Source organism: Anabas testudineus, chromosome 4 (assembly GCF_900324465.2).
Source record: "Anabas testudineus chromosome 4, fAnaTes1.2, whole genome shotgun sequence".
Classification (NCBI taxonomy): domain Eukaryota; kingdom Metazoa; phylum Chordata; class Actinopteri; order Anabantiformes; family Anabantidae; genus Anabas; species Anabas testudineus.
In genome coordinates this window covers 18196398-18213613 of record NC_046613.1, presented here as the reverse complement: position 1 = coordinate 18213613, position 17216 = coordinate 18196398, and the positions used below count along the sequence as shown (strand labels likewise).

General features: G+C 40.3%; 1 protein-coding gene across 1 annotated transcript in view; it reads right to left on the bottom strand.

The window, feature by feature from the left end:
• Window positions 1–17216, bottom strand: part of nek7 (NIMA-related kinase 7) — a 59422-nt gene that overhangs the window by 31950 nt on the left and 10256 nt on the right. Inside the window, exons 2-4 of the mRNA XM_026344794.1 lie at window positions 8072–8159; window positions 1338–1478; window positions 422–484 (exon numbers count right to left, since the gene is read on the bottom strand). Of these exons, the coding sequence (XP_026200579.1) occupies window positions 422–484; window positions 1338–1478; window positions 8072–8125 (258 nt within the window). The 5' untranslated portion in view covers window positions 8126–8159. The remainder of the gene's footprint in view (window positions 1–421; window positions 485–1337; window positions 1479–8071; window positions 8160–17216) is intronic.

Genomic DNA, 17216 nt, shown 5'->3' with positions numbered 1-17216 from the left:
TTGCCATTAAAAAAAAGAGTCAATGTGAGCCTGGAGGGATGTAACACTGCTGCACCCCTTCACACACACATGCACGCACACACAGACACACACAAACCTTGCTCAGAGACATAAGGAGACACATACTGTACAGTCACGCACACATACTCATTCACTTTCTCACTTGAGTGCACAATACACAAATACCTTTTCTGCATTTATAACCATGCATGGAAGTGCACATATATGTGCATGTGCATGTCCACACATACACACACACACACGCACACGCACGCACACGAACACGCACACACAAAGAACACTAATCCAAGCCGTCTGGTGCAGATCAATTGTTTTCCTGTGGTGGAAGGTCTCAGCTGAGGCACCTTAAGAGAACAGAGTACAGCACATGACGCCGTCTCCCTCTTCTCTGGTTCTTTACCTTAAGGAGGTCTATCTCTTTGATGCAATCTTGCCGAGCTTTGGCATCCATCAAGTCGAATATCTATCAAGAGATCAAAAGGGGAGAGAGAGAGGACAGAGAGGGGTGTTATGACATATACAAAAACAGTGAGATGGAGAGATGGAGAGAAGATATATAAAAATAAAAAAAAATCACTAAACACAAAACATGGTTGCTGTTATCTGGAGGGTGGCGTTGGAGGGACTATGGGTGTTTCACATCTGTGTAAGACTCACACACATATCACTATGTAAGGGGTGTGTAAGGTTTGTGTATGTGTATACAAGCTCAACCACAGCAGCATATTCTCCTGATGGTATGTATACGTGTGTAAATCAGTTAATATTGTACATCTGTGTGTACACACTGATTAAATGCTAATTATATATTGAAAGTATAATAAACATTACAGTTATATGTAGAGATTATATGTATTTTATCACAAAATACAAAAATTATATTTGATGATCTGCTACGCCTGCTTAAACCTGCTCTGTAAACATACTGACAATTAAATTATTTCCTATTTACTGTGGCTTTAGTTAATAAAGTTAGTTAAAGGAAATTAGAGTGTGGATTCATGACTTTCTGCTACAGTCAAATATCTTGATGAAAAAGAGATTAATTGTTTACAAGGCTGGCAGTTCAACAAATTAGTCAATATACTACTTTGATTAAAGTAGTTGAATAAAAACATTCATACCACTTCACAAATCACCTAATTTCATTATAACTTATAGGTCTAGTTTATATTTCATATTATATATTTCAATATTATTCTGGTCATATTTATTGCTTGACTTTACTTTAGTATAATAATTTGCACTTTAAAAAACTAACTCATTACATTACACATTACTTTTCAAAATTGTTCAGCCCAAAGTCAATATTTTACCTGGACTTTCTTCAGGGCCACTGATGTGTTGTCTAGCAGGTACCTCGCCCGGTACACCTCACTGAACTGCCCTCTACCAATCTTCTTTTCAATGTGGAAGTTAGCCAGTGCATTATGGCCCATATCTGGCTGTAGTGGTTTCTGAAAGAAAACAGAAAGCTAAATTAACATATTTCCAAACAACATGCATTTGCTACTGAAGTGCAACTATCTTCAGGCTGGTGAAAGAGGAATGGATAAGGGCTGAAGGGTGTGGGTGATGCCCACTTCAGTTGTTTGTTTTGCTGAGAGGGTGCTCTAGGCTTCTGAGGATTTGACTGGCATTAGGATGATGTGTCACCCTGTGAAAGGTCTTAAGGAATATGCACATATTTTACTCCAGGAATCACAACACCACAACACCTCACTTAAGCCAGAAAGCCATTTGGCTTAAGTGAGGTCACTCTGGTGTGGAAAAGTTCCAGTAGGACAACCATCCTTGCAGCCCTCCACCTATATGTATTTTATGGCAGAGTAGTTAGATGACAGCCTCACCTCAGTGCAAAGCACATAGAAGCCCGCTTGGAGTTTGTAAAAAAGCACCCAAAGGACTCTCAGACTGTGAGGAACAAGATTCTCTGGTCTGATGAAACCAAGATTGAAAGGTTTGGCCTCAATTGTAAACATTGTGTCTGGGGGGAAACCAGGCACCATTCCAACTGTGAAGAATGGTGGTGGCAGCATCATGTTGTGGGGGTGCTTTTCAGCAGCAGTATTTACATTGCTAACTTAAAAATACATAGTTGTTTGAGACTAATCAAACTGGTATTGGTCATGCTGACACCAGACTTTCACTTAGTTCAAACTTTTTATCTTTATTTATTTTATATATGGTGTGTCAATGGTTTCTATGTCATAATTAAACCTTGTAATTATATTTTACATTTGCTTAGCAGGCTAACAAATCATCTCTAGCTTCACTGGTGCTGTTCTGTGGCAATGACAGCTCCTGGACACCACTGATTTAAAAGTGAAAAAAATTATCTCCCTAAAGGCTGAAATAAAAGACCCTACTGCATCAATGAAGGCAACTTATCATTACATCTAACTTGATTTTAAGTTCACAGGAGTTACCAGCCTTGCTTTGTTTGCCAAGTTATATCACTGAGAGTCTGGCACTGGGCCACAGACTTAAAGAGTGGCTGAGCAGGCTGAGACACTCACCTTCAACAATAAAAAAATGCGCTCAAAAATAAACCAGAATGAGCCCCTTGGATATGAAGTGTGAAAGCACAGAGCAGGCCACATGACCTTTCCAGCCTCTTGGTAAACTTGTACAAGGCGTCGGCGGGAGAAAACAGAAGGTGACAGATATCAGAATGCCACATGTCATTGGCGCTTCTGCCAACATAGCTGTGGGAGCAGCTCAGGGGCAAGTGACTTAGGAAGCAGGGAAGGAAGATGAAGAGGGGAAGAAGGTCAAAAATTAATCTCCTAAGCAGTAAAACATAGGGAGTGTCATCACACTTGTTCGCTTCACTTGTGTTTCACAGTTTGACAGAGTTACCATGAGCGTAGACCAGAGGCTATAAGAGATTCCCATTGTTGTCGACATACTACCAAGGAAGAAAATGGGAAGTTATTCAGTGAAAATTAACAATTAAACCCAACAAAACCACTTATAATTTGATATTTAACTCAATTTATCTGCATGGTTAGTTGTACAGCTGATTATTTTCACCACCATCAATGTGACAATTTTTTTTTTTAATCATAATAAACAAACTGAAGGTTTTTTTTGTAAAAGGGCTAAAACAAATTTCCATTTGTTGGAACAAAACAATAGCAAATGTTGTCTATTTTCTATTATCAAACCACTGCAAACTGGACTGTTCATTAAAATTTTAGGGCTAGGAGGTAGGAGGGAACCAATTTAAGCATTTCATTGTTTTTTAAATTTGACAGCCAAAAGAAGAGGCATGAACCAATGAGATGCCCTGTCCAATTAACACCGCCGAGGTGTGTGTATTTTACAGCATGACACCACCATCATCCTGAGCTGTCTGAGAGTCACCCTGACAGCGAGCATGACATAATGCTCCACAACCTATTGTTCAACATTACCATTGTGCTAAATAACTGCTATACTGCTTTGATAAAAGCAACAATTAAATGTAATTTAAAGAGATGCAAATTGAAAACCTACCAAGGTAACAAGGTATTGTGTTATGTTCTTTAAAATAATGATGAGAAGCAAGTATACATTTTCAGTTCTATAGATCAGAGACAGAGACAGAGAGAGAGAGAGAGAGAGAGAGAGACAGAGAGAGAATATGGGGGTGGGGGGTATGAGGGAGGGGGAGGAGAGCAGAGAGGACAAGAGGGCATTGCTTTCATTCGCTGCATGGTAGCTTGACAAATGTTAGCATGAGCCTCTAAAGCGCTGTGACAACCGCCTGCTGAGAGCACAGTCTTGCTAATGTGTCCTGGCATGCCAGCCCCGTAATCACACATTTACATATGCAATGACCTACATTTGCATGTCAGATCGCACACTGTCCGGCATGATTAACAGTGGGCACCTCCTTGTGTGGAGTCGCCCTGGGTGGCAGCAGAGGCCGTGCGAGGGCGGAAGAGAGGGCTGGAGGGAGGGCAGTTTTTTTGGCAGCCAAGGGGCCGGGCTGCCAGGCAGGATTATGTCAGCCAGCGGCCCCGGCATTAGACACTTCATTAGAGCTAATCTGTTTAGCGGTGGGCAGTGTATGTAAACTTCACAGGCCATTTGCGGCACCTCTTCGCCCCCTGGCCTGGCCTTCAAAGGGCAGCCAGGCCACAGCTGACTGACAGGCCGTCTCATCTGCCACACACGGGTGTCACACAATCAGAAGCTCCCAGCTGAAACACAAGGCCTGCGCGCGCACACACACACACTGGAAGTCACAGAGGTATGACCCTGGATGATGCAGGTCAGTGTCTTAACAAACTAAATTGTGAGGGATGGTCTGTACAGACTACTACTTATAAGGATCTAAACTTTTGTGTTTGTGTCTATGGTAAATATGATGGAGGAGCCTTTCAGATAAACAGGTCTCCTGTGTCATATTAATGTGAATGGGTTAGGTAAAAAAAGGAAACGCTCAATCACAGACAAAAATAGGTTGGGGATTAAAAAACACAAAGTCTTTTTTAAGGTTATTATCTACATATTAAAGACCTTTTTTGTTTCTCTCAACTTACCTAAGTGCTGTTTCATGTGGTCTGGTTGACCCGTTTAATTTACGTTTGGTGATGAGGACAACCTGCAGGGGATAGAGATTAACTGGCTGCCATGCGAGGCATTATGGGCAACATCTGTGAGGGACAATGCATCCTGGGTACAAAGGTGACACACAACCACTATGGGCAGCTCACTAGGAGGGGGATTGAAAAAGAGAGAAAAGGAGAGCAGGAGACAGTGAGAGCAGACAGACAGTTCCTCGCAGGAAGTGTGATACGGGCTGCCCAATAATGACACCATTGCCAAACACAACTGACAAGACACATGGAAAGTGGAAGAGGGAATGCTGAAGACAGGGAGAAGGAGAGAGAGGGTGATGGGGGGAAGACAAGCAGCAGAGGGGAGAGGGTATGATGTGACAGCCCAGTAGTGCCAATGGCTGCCACCGAACGGCCAGCGGCAGAGAGGTGCTGTCTCCTTTGGAAGGAGACAGAGGGGGAAGCAGGAATACAGAGGGAGAGAGGGAGAGAGGGAGAGAGAGAGAGAGAGAGAGAGAGAGAGAGAGAGACTCAAGGCACCTCCACACTAAACTGGCTAAATCTGATAATGCATCTCTCCATTTTGGCACACTGTTCACACTGAACTCACACCCACAACTAAGCTCTTAAAAACATTATCATCAAGTAAGCATCCTATTCAACTCACCGAGCTGTTATAAATACAACAGAAAATAAATAATTCTGAACTGAGGTTTAACCAATTGAGCCTCTCGACTGTTTTTCATATTTCCAACCAGATGTTGATGTTTGCTGACCAACACAGGATGATAAAAAAAAAAAACGGATTCTGTCTTCAGCTTCCAAACACTAGGACACATATTGTTTTCACATGTAATTTGTGTTTATACAATTTGTCGGATGACTGGATGTAATCTCTAAGAGAGACAGGGTTGGATACAAGGAGAGACAGAGACAGCAACTGGCAGGCAGTGGGGCCCACTCCCACCCTCACCAGTCACCAGCCCCTTGAGCACAGCACCATGCAATATTCATCCTCAGCCAGTCGGCTAGCGAGGCAGCCAAGCAGTCAAACCGGCAGGATTCACCCCAAAGGTGCTTCTCGTTCTTCTCCTCTCAATCTGCTCCACAACTGCACCGCCTTGTCTCAGCACTTACAGACAGATCCGTGTCTGTAAAACTCTGCTGTGACGATCAAAATCAGATCTGAGGGGGCCTCCTTGCCAACCCACCCACTTACTCAAAGAGCAAATGCACCATTAAAAATGCACATCTTACTAGCTCATCTCGTTTACCTAATGCATATGCATCATACCTTCGGGACCAAGAGAAATGATATTGCAAGCGATACAGAATATCCTTCATCACATATACAATTCAGATTTCTTCAGGAAGAGTCTGGTGGGTTTTTTCCCCCCTGCGCTGCCAAGCACAGTGAACCTTGGGAAAGTGTGAAACAGATACAGGACTTGTTGAAAGAAACCCATCTGGTTAGACAGCCATCTACATACATAACTGGCTCTCTCTCTCTCCATTTCCCACTAAATGTGAAATCGGTTCAGATGTGCTGTGTGAGAGTGAAAAAATATGATGCAATATAGAAAGTTCACTGTGCTACCAATAAGCACAAAAAGTGGGCCTAGAATTAACACTGATGTAAACTGCTGGAAATAGATTGAAAAACAGAGAGAGAAATCATTAAGCCAGAACAATAACACAATCAACTGTTGGGAGATGAGCAGAAGATCTAGAGTCTGTGTGTGCATGCGTGGGGGTGTTGCCTAAGTCAAATTAATCATTAGAGCTTTTATCTGATTTTCTTCTGTGTGCAGCCCAATTATCCTTAATTTTGCAATTACAAATCTTAGAATAAATTAACCCCCTTGGCAATTCCTGTGTTAATGTTGCAGTGCCCTTGCATACACAAGAAAAACAACTGAAAGCACAGGCCTATTTTTAGTGCTGTTTCTTTTACAAAAAAATGTACTCTGGGGCATACGGATGATCCTCTTTGTTTAAAGTCTATTCAATTGTTATGGAGGCAAAAACATCCTTCTGGAAAGAAATCAATGGGCCTGATGTTGGAGGGCGGTATTAAAATCCAACAATGACCAGATCTGCACAGAGAAAACCTGAGTCGTATCGAACCAAGAGAAGCATGCAGGGAGGCCAGCCCCTGCCAGCCTCCAGAGCTCTGATCAATAGAAACAACTCAACATTCATCCACTGCTGTCTGTCTTACACCCATGCTACAGTGGTCTGGAGGATGCTTGGAATAAATGGCATATCTTGATTGACGCAGGGAAAAAGGAATGATACCGAATATTTTATTTACAGTTCAAAACAAGGCAGTTGGAATGCTATGCTTACAATGAAAGGATAAAGGGATATCTAATCATAAATTAATAAATACTTCTCTCTGACAATTCATCTACTGTACAAATTAACAATGTGAAATGCCTAAGTCTTTATTACTTTTAGTACAGTCACTATATGAAAGAATAAAATGTGATGTAACATTTATTGAACTAAAAATCCTTAGCAACTTTAATACTAAAATTTAAACAGACCTAAAAAGATTTTTTCTAAAATTTAAGCATAGATCTCTTTCTTGAACAATTTATAGCTAGATAATTAGCTAAACTGACTGTATTGTTATTAATCGAGGAATAATATATTTACTATACTAAATAATACCATGAGCATTGCATAAGATTAAAGAAACGTGCTTAGCTTCTATGATGACAATGCTACAGTTCAAGCTCACGCTCAAATGCCTGTTGATGGGGTGGAATATCTGTTCCTATTTGGACCTTGGCGATCCTGCCCACTGCATAGCTGCTCAGTAATATCTGGACACCAGCGGTTGCCAAACATGAGACTGTCTAGACCCCAGAGGTATTTAAATTTAGATGGACATGGAGTTGGCATGTTTTCTTTCTCAAAAAAGTAAGCCTAATCATTGACTATAGCTAAAGTTAGCTAACTTGAATTCATCACTACTACTACTAGTAGAGATGGTTATTTTAAGTACTAAAAAAAGTACTGGGATTATATTGTGTGATCTGTATGCAAACGGTCTATCGGGGCAGCGAGTATGACACAGCCAGCAAAGTAATCCCAACTAATGCTGGGTACAGCTGTAATGCTAACTTTAAATGCTAACAGTCCCACCGGAGAAGCAGAAGAACCTGCTAACTAGCCCTCATCTACACTTCATTACTTCATAAGTTAACTCTGCATTGCCTGCTACAAGGATTGTATTTTTGCAGCAGAAGGCATTTGTTTTACAGGGTAATGGCTGTGGTACTTATAGAATAATATAAGATCCACCTGAAGCTAAGAATGAAAGATAATAATAATCAAAATAAAAGCTGAAATGCTGATCTTTTGACTTATATTTATCTTTTTATGTCAAACCCAAATGTTTTCAGTCCACTGTTGTGTATGCCATCCTACTTCATGGCTCTTGTTAGCAGCTGGGCTTGTGTTCAAGTGTGCATGTCTCTGTGTGGGGTTACCTGGGGCTGAAACACTGGCACGGCTGCTTGCCGTCCTTGTGGCTGCGTGTCCATATCCTTGGTGTTAGGAGCTTGATCCTTTACACCTCTGACAACAACAAAAAAAGCACAAAACAGAACTTCTGGTTAGCCAACTAAACTATGTCAATCAGAAAAAACACTGTAGTTATTTCCTTTAAAAATATTGTAGTCTAAAAAACAATTCACATGAGAAAATAAAAACCTCAAAGTTTTGTGTTGTTCAGCGCTGAACTACTGGGTAATGGCTGCTGCTGCTGCTTTAGTGTCCAGTTTCAGCAGAACTGGATCCCACAGCATGCCAGAGGATTTGACACTCTTTGTTTGGGTCTCTCTCAAGTTGCAGTGTGTTAGAGCCACAACAGGCAGCGATAATAATATGAACAAAGCAGAGATAATGCCACTCCGTCTTTCCTTGGCATTCCTCCAAGAATGCTTTCATGGGAATTACTGGTTATACCAGCATTTAAGCAGTTCCACTTAATTTTCGGTTTACTGAGAAGATATAGGCCAAACAGAGGTGAGTGTCTCAGGTATGGGTGTATGCCACTGGCTCTGTGTAATTTCATGTCCTGGCATGTAGTCTAGTAGCAAGCTAATTGCATAAGATACTCCACCGCCAGTTGCTTGGCTCATCACTGCATTTAAAACATACGGTGCCATAATATGAAAGGTTACCTGAATGAATAATTTACACAGGGCGTTGAACAAAAAATGATGCAAAAATTATATTCAGACATGCAATTAGCCAAAGATTCCAGGATTTCTATTCATGTCTTATATGTAGCAGGTATTCAGACTCTGGTTCAGATTATGCCCTTGGATCACTCTGAACACATAATACAATAGCATATAATATAATGATATTATTATAAACAACAATTTACTCATAATTCCTTTATGAATGATTTTTGTTTACTTGTTGATGACACAACACACGAGTGGAGGTGAAGTGTTGCATGTATTCAACATGAAGCTAAGACAACATATTGCCATATACCTGTAATGTTTGAGGGAGTCTGAGAGTGTGTGTGAAGTTTGTTTTTAATCATGCTTTATGATTAAAAGCAAGATATATAAGAACCAGAATTAGAATCTGAAGTGGAATTGATAAAATTCAACCGACACTCAACCCTAAGAGCGATGGTGGAAAAAGTACAGTGTTTTTGGTTTCAGCTCAACCATAACTTGTTATAAGGATGTCTGGTATAAGCAGCTCTCTGGAGGTCATTCCACAGGATCTTTATTGGGCTGAGGTCTGGGCTCTGCCTGGGCCAGGCACCCTTGCGCTATCCTGTTGGATACCATGAGAATCTTCTGAATTGATTTTCCCCTACACAATGGCAAGAAGTCTAGGTCCAAAATCATAATGCTCTCATCACCATAATCCCCTGTTGGGATGATGTTTTTATGGTGGTATGCAGTATAGTTGACTCATGAACAAAGATGTTAGCCAGCTCCAATAAATCCTTCAGGTTTTTAGCTGTTACTCTAGAGTTCTTTTTCACCTCACTGAGCACTTGTGTTGTGCCTGGGCGCCCACCTCTATGGAGAGTAGCCACAGTACAATATCATCTCCCTTTATATACAGTATATGTGCGCTGTGTATAACTATGAACTGATCAATATTAAGTGTTCATCATCACATCAGTGAGATTATTCTGCAACTCTTTCCAGCTATGTGCAAATCAAAAACTTAATTGTAGGGCTTCTCGGATCTCTTTTCAGTGGGCATGGCTCACATTAGCTGGTGTAGCTTGTGACTAGCACGCTGACACTGTTTGGGTGTCTATAAGTCAAGGTAGTTCTAAAACACACCTTCATTCTCATTTAATTGCTTGGAATCCAGGTTTGCAAACACCTAGCTTAATGGGACATTTAGTGACATCAGAATCAAAAGTCTGCCATTACTCTAGGTGTTGAATAGGTGTATTCAAAAAAGACTGTATAATCATAATTGTGGTATATCATATGTATATATTGTTTATTATATTGTTATTATATTTATGAAAATAAGAAAATTGCAAACAGTGCTTCTACTTTTTCTTGTGACTGTAGATTGACATAAATAGATATATGTGTGGCACTGTTAAGTGCACATTTATATGCTTTTTGTGTGCAGTCTGTTGTGATTCTTTCTGGGGGTTCACTGGCCTTCATGTGAGCTTTGAAGATGATGAAAATAACTGTTTGCACAACACAATTCTCTTGGGAATGCACTGACTATATTAGGAATGTTATTTCCTGAAATTTACATTAAGAGCTTTTTTCAGACGGGTTTAAATCAATTCAGATGTAAAAAGGCTCAACAAATAATAAGGGTTTAAAGGCAACCACTGCTAGAAGCAAAATGCCAAACTAGAGAGTTTTGAATGCCCCACCCCATTTCTTATTTTGATAAACCCAAACTACAAAAACAATTCTGAAAGCCAACTACTGCCACAACTTTCATACAGGCAAAACTCTTAGAACGCCCAAACATAACAATCATGTATTTTCATCAGATCAGAACTTCAGGAATCTGCGGGACTCAAGACGACAAGCAAATCTGTTTTCCTTATTATTATGCAGATCTATGCAATGCAAATTATTCTATAGGGGAAAATCTGTGATCTCAAAAAAGACATCAATGAAAACTGATGGGATGATATTTCGAAAGCATGTTTACGAGATTGTGACAACCACAAACACACAGTAGCATGACATATTGTGGACCGCTGGTGATGAGATGATTGTCAATGGTAGCAGGGAAGAATGTTGCATATTATGTAAATCTATTATTGCTTTAATTGTTTAAAATGTTCTATTATGATGTCAGTCAGGCTGATGAAGAAATAAATGGTTAACAACAGAAAAAGAAGATCCAAGAATACAAAACTGAGCCTATTAAAAGGGCTGAGTGTAAGTCTGCATAGCTGGGTGTTGTGGCATTTTGATTTTGGTGTCACAGGAGACTTACAAGTTATGCACCCAGCCGGCCTTCCTGCTGCTTGTCATGATTCTTTGCACATCAGCCTTGTGTTTTGTTAGATTGGGGCTGGCACCCTGACTGCGCTCCCTAACCTTAGCCCCCTCTTGTGTTTCTGATTGTCTATGTGTCAAAATAACCAGGGGGCATATGAGCTCCCTGACGTTCTTTCGTCTCCCACATCCCACTTTAACGAGATCAATTAAGACTGCCATGTTAGATTAACACACACCAGGAAACAGCACAATTAACAAAGCTAACTCAATCAAGAGAAATAAACAAGGCAAGATCACACTCTTACTGTTCCTATCCACAGACAGATATAGCAAAAGCAAAGCAATGCACTAGTGACGAGACATATCAGAAATGACACATATATTTATAGTCTCAATTTAGGTTCATATTTATTTTGGCATTATTTCACAACTGTGAAGTGACAATCATACTGACTCTCACACTATTATTATTTAAATCAAAATAATTTTCACATACTGCGTTATTCATAGCATTCTCTAAATTTCCATTACACAAGCAGGTGTGGATTATTTGGGTAGAACTACAGTACATTAGTAAGAATGTACAGCAGCAAAGCCGATAAATCGATGGTTGGTTTTGTGTGTAGGAACATGAGGAAAAAAGGCTCATATCCACACCACCAACCACTCACTGTAAATAAACTATGTTTTCTGACTGCATGCCATCTTAAGTGAGACTCCAGCCAGACATTCTCACAGCTGGTCCGATCATACGTATCGTAAGCAATTATATGATAAAGGAGAAAAATCGTGAGGTAGAGGATACTAAAAGTATTCTTCTTTGTTCTCACACTTTCAGCATACAGCAGATTTGTTGCCTTTCTTTTATTTTCCTATTTGATATATATCTCACTTCTTGTCACACATTTCAAATCTATTATTTTTTCCTGTGACAGATGCTCAATTAACTACTGTGATGTGAGCAACATCCTATGCCTTATCACCTAGGATTTCTTTTTTTCAAACTTTGAAACAGTAAATATCATACAACCATCACAGTCTGAATGCTTGTGGTACACCTCATGATCATTAAACTGAACTTAGTTTCATCCAGTGAACAGGTTATAATTTTACAGTATTTTTCATATGTCACAGAATAAACAGCTCTTAAACTTCAGCAGACAGGAAAATGTATTACTTTTAATCACTAGAAACACTACAGAGCATAGATTAGCGTGTGTGGAGAGTGCATATCCTCCTTACTCATAGTTTTAACTTTATAACATGTGGCACCATGGCAGACTAATAACTGTTCATTCACAAAATTACACAGTTGAACACCATGCGGGATATAACTAGCTAGCTTGACAGTCTAACAGTCTATTAACTACTGGGAGAGGCGAGACGAGGCTATGTCAGTACAGCAGATTAGAAGATAGAAGTTGCACCAAAGAAAACTTGTGCCCAAGATAAGAGCAGAAAGCATCCAGACCAGACACTGAACCTAAGACAGATGGAAGATAGTCAAGATGAGACTGAAAACACAAAAGATCAATAACGATAAAGATTGTTTAAGCTCATCTAATGATGAGCAACTAGAAGTTATCTAGGAGGATACGTAAACAGATTTCCTGTGTCACTTAGTTCCACAAATAACAAATACTGTAGAGCTGAGCAAGTAGGCTGTTCATCTTAATGGGACAGTAACCTCAGACAGCTTATTCGGCAAGTCCTGCTTATAAATAACCTACATCATGGACAGGTCTGAAAGCAAGTGACTGTGCAGCATGTGTTTAACTAACATTAGCATATGGGTCAGGTCAGGTCCGCATTGGCTTTAGAGATAAGTGCTGCTAACGGGTGGTCTGGTACCAAGCTCTGTGTGTGCAGGTTTGCAAAACTGGACCATACAAGACTTTGGTCTGTGTTAACTTTTGTTCCAACCTTCCTATCCACTAATTTTTGCCTCCTCCAAATGCCACAAAGCTTGACGTTATGCCTGAGCTGCAGTTAGGTTGAAACTTGTAGTTCTGAAAGTAAAGTTGCAAAGGTATTATTTATGCACTGTTAGTAGAGGTAGTATTTCGATTTTAGAAAATGTTTTCTTAAAACCCAGAATGAAAAATGGCCTTTAAATGCACATAATGGGTTTAGTTAGGATATATATATTACTGTCTGCCATGTAAGCAAAACAAATATATTTCTACAAAAAAAAACTTGTCTATTTTAAAGACTTGTCTTTTTTCTCTGGTCTATTTACTACTGTCCTTTAATAAAGCAAAATCATTTCTGATTACTGTACTTGACTAATCATTGGAATAATCTGTAATATACTCAATTACTAAAATAATCAATAGCTGCAGCCCTAGCTGCCACCAAAGATGTCTACAGAAATTGTTATCTGTAAATAAAGCTGTGTCAACCACAACAACGTTTACAGCTTTTAGACATTTGTTCTTTAAAAAGAGGCCATTCATCTTTAATCTGGCATTAATGGAATCTTCTTATTCTTCAAACTTTCAGAACAGACGGCTTCTTCCTACATCACCACTCTGGAAGTTTTAATAAACTCACTAATTTAATTAAACTCACTCACTTTAATTAAACATTTACTATAAAAACGAATTGTCCGACTTGTAAATGTATGATTTTATTTCCCATGGCTTAAAAAAAGCACACTAGAAATTATGTAAAAGTTGACTTTTGGCAGCATGATGGACAACTAGTCTTCCAGCCTTGATATGAAAGTGCAAATCTTCAGTCAACTGGGACAAAACTGAGTAGGAGAAGGAAGAAAGTGAGTTGGGCACCAAAGGGATAGAGTAGGACAGAGAGGGACAGATGCAGAACTGAGAAAAATGCCAAGAGTGAGAAAAAAGAAGCTTGTTAGCCCTGATGTGCTCATGGACCAGTGAGAGACGGTGTGGAGCTGTGCACCACAAAAGTTGGCACTGGCTTTAGCTCCTCTTTAATCCCCATTTCCTCGCTCCTGCATTATTCATTTAAAACGGGAGAAGAGGGAAAAACAAAGAGAGGGAGATGATTATAAAAAGGTGGATCAAGGCAAACTGGGAGGGGGTCGAGGGGTGAATGTGGAAGTGAAGGGGAAGGGGTCTGGAATTAAGCGGTCCCAAAGAGTAGAGTGCTAAATCAGCTCTCAATCCGAGGACAATAAATATGAACACTGGCTGATGAGCTCGGGTCTAAGGAGGAAAGAAAAGAGAAGGGTAAGAAATGGGGTGAAGAGTGGGGTTGGGGGATAGTTAAAAAGAAGACAGGAAAAATAAAATGTGACACTATCTGGCCTGGGTGTAGGATGTGAGGGAATCAAAGGCACCTTTGAGAAGCCAGAAGACGACAGTGAAAGTGCTAGAAGAGTGGTGTCCATGATTACAAGAAGTGGAGAAATCTTTGAGTCTGTGCTCATGAAAGCCCACCCCAGGCCTCGTCTGAAACCCCTGCTTGACTAACACTGATGATACAAAAACAGAAAAAAGAGGAAGAGAGAGGAGAGAGCCACTAATGATGGAGGGGTCCAGATACTACTGAAGCAGCACACTCTCCAATTCATTTTAATCACTATTCAAAATCATTAGTCCAAATGTGCAAGCACTCATGTTCGTTGGACCAAGAGCTGAGAGAGAGGCAGAGAGTGGGAGAGGACCAATTACACCTCAGCATGTGAGCCAGTCTTTGAGGTCTTTGAGTAAGACGGTCTTGACTTGATGGAATAGAAAATGAAGAGAGGAAACTTTATTGTCTCTCAATCTAAAATAAAAAAAAAACACACACACACACAACACAAAGATAAAGAAGAAACCTTTGAAATAGGCTTTGCAAAGCCAGCCAAACACGCTACAGAGTCAAACCATTTAGACTTTTCAGTTTCACAAAATCTTCCTACAAAAGCATGAAGTTAATCAGGGAGCAACTCAGCATGAGAATATTACAGAATCTCAAATAGACGGAGTACCCAAACAACAATAGTGACATCAAACAGGATTCATTATTTAACAGGCAGAACATGGCTGGATTAATGGCCAGGTCCCTTTCAGGCTGCACAAAGTGTGTGCATGTCTCATGTCTGAGTGTGTTGGTGGAAGTGGAAGGGAGCAATCCATGAATTTGATAAAACTCAATGTAGCTTTCTAAGCCTCTCCCAAATACAGCATGATCAAAACTGGACTTATGATGCCAGTACAGCTATCTGTGTAGCTGTAGGGTATAACAAAGTCCAATAAACACATTGTTGTTTTAATATCTTATTAACAAAAAAAGCAAACGTTTCTTATGCAGATCTGTTTGCATGTGGTTATTTTTAAGACCTGTGACCACAATATATATTGAGATTGGAAAATAATCTAATAAGATTAATAAATTACCTCATACATATATTCTGCAATTTTAAAATCTAAATTTTCCTTACTTATAGGTAGGCAGACACCAATACCTCCAACGTAGCTGCCACTTTGTCAGTCCAACTCTACTTTCAATTTATTGCTTCGATGTGAGCAGACATGCTTATGAAGTGGGCCTGACATGAAACGTATGCAAAACAAGACAAAAGTATAAAAAAATGCAATTGGTGATTGGTTTCCATGCAACTCAGACCTTCACATTCACTATAGTTGAGAGAGCACTGCAAAATGATAAAAAAGGAAATTAAAGCAAAGAAAAGCGAGGTCCACTGGGACATTACAAGGCCAGTGATCCATAATACTGCTTGCTAACTATTTATAGTCCTCCTTTACATTTTTCACTTTCAGATTTTTATAGGCTAATGATTATTTCACTGCAGAAGTAAATAGCACAGCACAAACAGCCTGGGCTTCATGTGAGGCCTGAAATGATTTATTCGAAAACAATCCAAATAAACTATCACTGTGCTCATATCCCGTGTGTCTACATTTCACCCTACTGCAACATTATTATAAAAAAACATCTGCAGTATCACCTAACCCTCCATGAACCAGTAATCCCATTAGCAACACTGAAGTCTCCTCTGTCTTCATCTGTGTGCCTGACTGCACGTGAACACCTGCACATTTGTGTGTCCCTTTCTATCTCAGTTTAATTTTCCATCCTCAGCCACTATAGAAAAGATGCCCATCAATGAGAAAAGACCTTAAGCACATGCAGGTGTCAGCCACTCTCCCCTTCCTTGCCCTATGTGTACTGCTCTTATCCTCCCCACCTCCTCCCATCTGTGCTCATCTGTGCTCTGTTGCTCCTGTGTGTTGTCGACACGAGCTGGCACGTGGCTAAAAGCCCAAGCCACCTCTCTGCTCTATTGTCCGGCACACTCCACAGCAGCACTGACAGCTCTCTTGTGGCAAGGGGCCTTTTGTTGCCAGCCTGTCACTTCGGCAGGTGCCTTGCCGCAAAAGGCAGGAACCAGCCAGCCCACACTGCTTCGTTAGTGCAGAGAATCATTTGATGTTCTCATTTCACCAGCCAGAGACAGCAGCTAAGGAGGATGCTAATAATCACTTGAAAAACAAAAACATTCTACTCAAGCTTGTAAAATATAAACTCCAATTTCAATGATAAAAGAAGAGTGACAGACAGCCACGGTACCAGCTGAAAAAGAGGCCGCTAGCCACACTACCCTTCTCTCTTTCTTCCTCATCTGCCGCCTTTTCTTAGGTGAAACCAATTCTTACTGTCAATCACGGAGAATAAACAAGTTATATTGACAAATTGCTGACTCTGTAAGGAAAGACAAAAACACAAAAAACCCATTTAAGGCAGTTGCGTGATCCCTCAGAAACCAGCTTAGTGTGTGAAGGAAGAGGCTGTATAAAAGAGGGAGAGCCCCCCACCCACCAGGCATTTAGAAGAAGAGGCCCTGGGGGTTTGGGCTATGCCTGCACACCATCACTACATTCACAGCCCTTCAAAATGCCATATCACAATCACACCTCAGCTAAAACAGAAACTGCAAATACATAATCTGTGAAAGTGCACTTAATTTTTGCTGGCTGATCTTGCTGTTATAATCCAGATTCTAAATGTTTTAGAAAGTATGACTTACTAAATAAAGACTTTGAAAGAGAAAACGTCCCGGCTGTAAATAGGGTGTAACATATTCTGCCAAACGGAAGTTGTGGGAGTGCGGGACCGCTTGAAAAACAAGCAGGACAGTGGACCTCGAGGACTGGGACTGGACACCCCTGATTTAGAC